Source organism: Myotis davidii, unplaced genomic scaffold (genome assembly GCF_000327345.1).
Source record: "Myotis davidii unplaced genomic scaffold, ASM32734v1 scaffold149, whole genome shotgun sequence".
Classification (NCBI taxonomy): domain Eukaryota; kingdom Metazoa; phylum Chordata; class Mammalia; order Chiroptera; family Vespertilionidae; genus Myotis; species Myotis davidii.
In genome coordinates this window covers 1,529,542-1,535,850 of record NW_006352194.1, presented here as the reverse complement: position 1 = coordinate 1,535,850, position 6,309 = coordinate 1,529,542, and the positions used below count along the sequence as shown (strand labels likewise).

General features: G+C 49.5%; 2 protein-coding genes across 4 annotated transcripts in view; both read left to right on the top strand.

The window, feature by feature from the left end:
- DHDDS (dehydrodolichyl diphosphate synthase subunit) overlaps positions 1-5,147 on the top strand; it is a 33,992-nt gene extending 28,845 nt beyond the window's left edge. For 2 of the 3 annotated variants that reach the window (XM_006777499.2, XM_006777500.2), the window contains exon 9: positions 2,962-5,147. In XM_006777499.2, coding sequence (XP_006777562.1) covers positions 2,962-3,201 — 240 coding nt within the window. In that variant the 3' untranslated portion in view covers positions 3,202-5,147. The remainder of the gene's footprint in view (positions 1-2,961) is intronic. The other variant, XM_006777501.2, reaches the window with a different exon arrangement.
- A 494-nt stretch (positions 5,148-5,641) lies between these two features.
- The window catches only part of HMGN2 (high mobility group nucleosomal binding domain 2), a gene marked incomplete at its 5' end in the record, with an annotated part of 4,610 nt that continues 3,942 nt past the window's right edge, over positions 5,642-6,309 (top strand). The window contains one exon of the mRNA XM_015557189.1: positions 5,642-5,707. Coding sequence (XP_015412675.1) covers positions 5,642-5,707 — 66 coding nt within the window. The remainder of the gene's footprint in view (positions 5,708-6,309) is intronic.

Genomic DNA, 6,309 nt, shown 5'->3' with positions numbered 1-6,309 from the left:
GCAGCTGGTCGATGTTTCTCTCTCATCGATGTTTCTAACTATCTTTCTTCCTTCCTCTCTGTAAAAAAACCAATAACATATATAATAAATTAATTAATTAAATAAAATAAAAAAAGAATTAGCCTTAGAGAGGTGAGAGTTCTTTGGATAGGAACTTCTTCAATCCCAGAGCTCCAGGAGGACTCACTCTGGCCTGATCAAGCTCTTCAATCAATTTCATGTGTCTTTGCTCATTATTCCATTACCTAATATTCTCCCCCAACCATACACACTCCACCTTTATCCAAGTCCTCTCCATTGGTTAAAACCCAGCTCATACATTGCCTGTCCATGAGGTTTCACTGCTTCTTGACCTTCATAGCCATAATTTTTCTCTCCTCTGGGCTGCATGGCCTTTTCTCTTGCCTCCTCGATGGCCTTACCACATTCTACCGATAGTATGGAACTTTGTGTAGAGATCTGTGTCCTAATCAGCCTGCAAGCACATGGGTTGCTTAGACGGTACCCTGAGTGTCTCCCTGTCCCCACATAGGACCCATGGTTTCTCCTGGCCAAGGCAACGCTCAAGCCTGTTTTAGTCTTCATAGCTCCATGTATGAGTTCATTATCATAGCAGAAGAGTACCCTTGAGTACCTAGAGGAGAATATTCCAGAATTTTCATTTATGCAGTAAACTTTTATTACGAGAGGCCTTAGCAAATCACTTTCCTATTCTCAACCCCCATGTCTGTCTCCAACAGAAAGAACCTTCCTAGCTTTGTTGCAAGAGTCAAATGCAAGGGTCAAGTGCTTGTGCACATGGAAGATACAGTGGTACCTTGGTTCTTGAACTTAATTCGATCCGGAAGGCTGTTCAAGAAGCAGTTTGTTTGAAAGCTGAATATAGTTCCCATTAGAAATAATGTAAATTGAAATAATCCATTCTAGTCCCTCAAATGATTCCATTTTAACCTATCTCAATTGCTTTTGATCATTGTTTTGTGAGCACTTTCACTGCCTTAGCAACATCAGCACTCATGATGGCCTCTAAATGTTTTAAAATTGTTCTAATTGTCAATTTTGCCATGCCAAACTCAGTAGCCAGATTAAACATGGGAATACCTCTATCATACTTTGTAATTACTTTTTTCTTTTTAAATATATTTTTATTGATTTTAGAGAGAGAGGAAGGAAGAGAAAGAGAAAGATAGAAACATCCATGAGAGAGGAACATCAACATCAATCAGCTGCCTCCTGTACACCCCCCACCAGGGATCGATCCCCTAATCTGGGCATGTGCCCTGATGGGGAATCAAACCAGTGACTTCTTGGTTTATGGGTCAACACTCAATCACTGAGCCACACTAGCCGGGATTACTTCCTTTTATAAGCTCTATCGTTGTTCTCACAACTTTCTTTTTCACGTTGCTGCTATCACTGAACTTCTTAGGACACATGGTGACTTACTGTATGTATTTAATAATAATAAGCAGCAACAAAAAATGATACGAAAATATTCCCAGCACAATTTCCTAAGATGTTAACAACACGAGGTTTAGTGGTAAACTGACTCATACTCTTGAATTCTCTCTTTTGTTTGTTGCATAAGAAAACTGTGAGTAATCATACAGGTGTCAGCATGAAAAGGCTGTCAGGTTGAAATCCAAGTTTTGCTCAACAACCAAGACATTTCTTTCATGAACAAATTATTCAAGATGGGAGGCATTTGAGAACTGAGGTGTAACTGTATTCCTTAAAGGATGAAGACAGCAATCCAGTGGTTACAGGCTGAGTAGAACAGAGACATGTACAAAAAGACAGTAATATAAGGTGGAGTTATGTGGTAAGAGTCACCAGAGTATAGGATACCAAGTTGGGAGCAAAGCAGTTTCTCACTTGGCTTTGGCACGAGGTACAGCCCGTTTAAGTGGCAGGAGCAGAATGCATCAGTGAGGAGCAGAGGGCCTTGGTTCTGCTCCAAAGGGATTTCCCCTCCCCACGAGCATCCTCCCTGCCCTCCTGGGATCACATGGTCAGTCAGTTGAGTATTTCACACATACAGGATGCACCAAGTGCCAGAGGAAAAGCCACAATTTCTGCCCTCTAAGAGTTTATGACTTATTTGTCTGGAGACACACACAGGGTATAAGAAGTGCTGCTGGGCGTATGATCACCTACCTGATGTCAGAGCAAGTTCCGGGAGCCCTGAGGGCTCAATGGAACCTTCAAGGGCTTATTTTCTAACAGGAAAGGCAGATTGTGGACTATGGACATTAAGACTTATTCTACTAGGCAGAAACCAATAAGTGGCTTAAGAGTGCTGAACAGAAAGGCCATTTGCTGGAAGAATCAGCTGGTCCCCATACGGTAGGTAGGCAAGTCTGGAGCCTAACTCTGAAAAAATAGCTTAAAAAATTAGGGGAATGACACTCTTAGAAAAAATTAGGAGAATGGCACCTGGGAAACCAAAGGCAATGATGCCATGGATATGCCCCAAGCAGGAAATAGAACCTTCCTTACAGTAGATAATATAATGTTAAAATTGCTGTTTGTTTGAAAGCCTGCTAATATGCTAGAGAGGGTTTTGCATGTATTAGCTCTAATCCTTAAAATCACTCTTCAAGGTAGGCACAACCCCCACTTTACAGATGAAGAAATGAGGTTAGGAGAGGATTTACTCAAAGCCACAAAGCTAGATGGGGGAACCAGAAATCAGATCCATCCATACTCGCTGGTTCCCTAAGTGCAAACCTGAGAATTTTAAGAAATACAGAGGCTTCCACCCAAAACAAACCAAGATGGACCCAGAACTTCCACTGCCCTCCCTGTCAACATGGGCACCACCCATCACACACCTACTGCCTGACCTTTCCAAATCTCATACAATTTCCCCAGTGTTCTACTTAACTTGGCCTGCCCTGTGCCCCACCCACACCTAAAAATGATCTCCAGTGATCTCCCCCAACTCCCACTTTTCTTTAGCAGAAGGCCCGAGACATGTATGCAGAGGAGCGGAAGAGGCAGCAGCTGGAGAGGGACCAGGCTGCAGTGACAGAGCAGCTGCTGCAAGAGGGGCTCCAGGCCAGTGGGGACGCCCAGCTCCGACGGACACGCTTGCACAAACTATCAGCCAGACGGGAAGAGCGAGTCCAAGGTTTCCTGCAGGCCTTGGAACTCAAGCGAGCTGATTGGCTGGCACGACTAGGCACTGCATCAGCCTGAGTGAGGCTGGCCTCCTGCTACTTTGCCCTGCCCTCCACCTCTAGGGCTCCACTCCCTATTCTTTTCTTGAAGGGTACCTCCCTCCTGATGAATTGTGTTCCTTTTGCTTGGCAGGGAGCCCAGTTTATGGTGGCCATAGATACCTTTGGGTTGCCTGGGACAGTGGCCCCTTGGGAGTGTTGAGGGTGAGTCTCCAACAAATACACTAAATTTAGCTCCACCAATAGGTTTGGAAAGCAGGGAGCCCCAGATCTTCTGCCTGCTCCTTCCGCCTTTCCCACCTTTACCTGTGCTTCTAGATGCACTTCACTTCCCCTCCCAGCACATCTTTCAACGCCCAATTGTGGGGAAGAGGTCTCCCCAGACCCTCACCCTTTACCCATCCATCTTAGCTTTCCATCCGACTTTCACAAAAGATTTGGCTCCACCTCAGATCTGCTGGTAAATAGCTAATAGGCAGCCGGCGTCATTTGGGCAAGGAAGGAGAGATGGAAAGAAAATTTGCCCATCTGCTGGTCCTCCCCCTTGGCTCTCCACCTGGGATTTGCTATTGAATCTCTACCCCCTCCCACCATGCAGTGCTGATTGCTCACTGAAAGGCTCCGCGCCCCCAATGGCACAGAAGCCTGGCGGGTGATTACAATCCAATTACCTATTGTCGACTCAGCCCACACAAGCTTTCCTCCTCCTCCTACAGGGCTCGGGCCAGGCTCCAGGGTAAAAGAAGGGCCTTATAGGCCCTGGTGAATCTAGTCCAGCACAGGCCTCTTCCCTGAAACACATCAGAACTAAGAACACGGAAAGAACCACTTCCCAACCGACTGCCTCCTGCCCTCACCATCTCAGACTCCGTCTCCCACCTCCTCAGACTTTTGAGGCCTGGCTTCCTAAGTAGGCCCTGAGACCATTTATTCTTAGCATGTCAGAGTGTCAGCTTGTGAGGGCCATGGCTGCCCATAAGGAAGAAGAGGGTTGAGTCAAGAGCTGTGTCCTTTCCTTACCTCTCTTGCCAGGCCTCACTGCAGAGATGCTGAGAGGATTCGTGCCTTTGAAGGGGGCAACTCTGCTTCAGGTGCCCAGAGCAGCAAGCACCAGCCAGTAATACCAACCAATGGCTACTCTTCAGTCTTCCCATTTTACTTTCTGCAAACTGTTTCTCCAGCACCTCCCTCTAGGGGAGGGATGGGGTCTTGCAAGCAGTGCTGCCAGTATACTCTTTAACCCCCGACTTTCCTATACTCTAGTCTCCCTACCTTCCTCTGCCTAAGTACCTAGTACAAGAGAATCAAGTTTGAATGGCAGACACTGCAATTGAGAAGTGGATTGATGCACCCTTTGGCAAGCCTCCCTCACACCTGGCACAGGGTTCCCAGAGAGCAGGTGCTGTGCATTTTGCAACTTGACCATGGGGCAGTTGACAGCCTTAATTAGGGAGGCATGAATTATGGGGCTATAACGCAGAGCCCTACAATTAAGGGAATGGGACTGGAGGCAGCAAACGGAATCTGCCCTGTGAGCATGGCTGAGTATTGTCTCTTCTGGGTTTCCCCTAATATGATTGGGGTGCAGAAGTGATTAATGAGGCTGGTATCTCTCTCTGGCCTGAGGTCCTGTATGCTGGGAAAGGTACGCAGAGTGGGATGGGCAGGGTGCCCCAGGAGCACTGTAGAGGTGGGAAGAGGCGGGCCTCTGCTGCCCAGAAGCAGGGGATGCAGATAGTTGCTTTGGCTGCATTGGGGTTGCTTTCTACAGATATTTGTACCAACCAGCTTCAAGCCTTGCCTCAATAAATTAGGTGGGACCTACTTAGATATTCTCCCACCCGTGAGCCAAGCCCCCACTTGAGGATATTGATCGTGTTCTTGTGTTCCCCCGGGTGTCACATAGGAATTTAAGAACTCTTAGATGTAAAACTTGCTTGCTAACAGTGCGACAGAACAACTTGTTTTGCTGCTGCAATTGTCTACCTTCCTCAGGTGCACCTGGCTACCTCCAGGATCCCTAGCTTTGGGGCGTGTGGGGTAGGGGAGCCAATGGAAGAACCCTTTTGCCATCACACCACCTGTTCCTCTACTTGTTTCCTAATCCCCGGACGCTTTCCTCCACCCTCCTTTCCTCGCGCAAGTGAAAGGAAGCCAGCCTGCCAGTGTGGAAGGAGGGATTTCGCCAGCTGCGTTTGCAGCGCCCAGGCTTGGTGGCCGCGTCGGGTGGGGGCAGCTGAGCTTGTCTCCGAAGCGGGTGGAGCGTAGGGGGAGGGGAGTGCTGGTAGGCTGGCGGCGGATCTCCATCACTCAGTGACAGGGTCCTGAGGTCGGGAATCCTGGAACCTATAGGAGCTACCCGAGGCTTTGGCGGGGGGCTTCGTTGATATTTGGGGAGGCTGCAGGACAACGGGTGCTGAAAGGACAGCTCCCACCTGCCCCACTGCACCCGAAAGTAACCTCTCCGTGTAGTCTCCCTACGAACTCCCACTCCTCCAGTCCCCTGTTGGTGGGCTGCCTTCCAGGTGAGATGCACGGAAAGCTTCCTCCGAGTGGCAGCTTGGAACGATGCACGTACGGCTGCGCCAAGCTGGCTTCCCCGCTCTTTCCCACTTCGGCGTTAGCTTTGGCCTTGGGAACTGCAGCCTGTGCCTCCAAGCCGCGCGCTTTCTCCCGCCTCCGGCGGAGACGGGCGGTGCGGCCAGGCCTTGAAAACCCTTCTTCTGGGGCCCCCAGCGGGAACAGGAAGGAAAGCGGCTGAGATGGCTCTAAGTGGCGCACAGCTTGGAGAAGTGGGTAGCTCGGTTGCATAAGGTGGAAGGAACTTGGTAGTTTGCAAAAGCCGGCTCTTGAGATACCGAAATCCAGAGCCCGCGAGCTCGCAACCCCCCCATTTATTGCCTTCGACGCGCGCCTCCCCCACTGCGCCCCCACCCCCAAAGCGCGCCACCGTCTCGCGCGCCCTCCCCTTATACCCCCCTCCTCACTCCCTCCAGAGGAGGTGAGTTTAAACCCCGCCCACGTGACCCCAGCTGGGCCAATGAGCGGCGGCGGGAGGTGAAATCCGGTTCTAACCGGTCCGGGGCTCCCAGCGCTATAAAAACTTTATAAACCCCCCGGAGCCCTG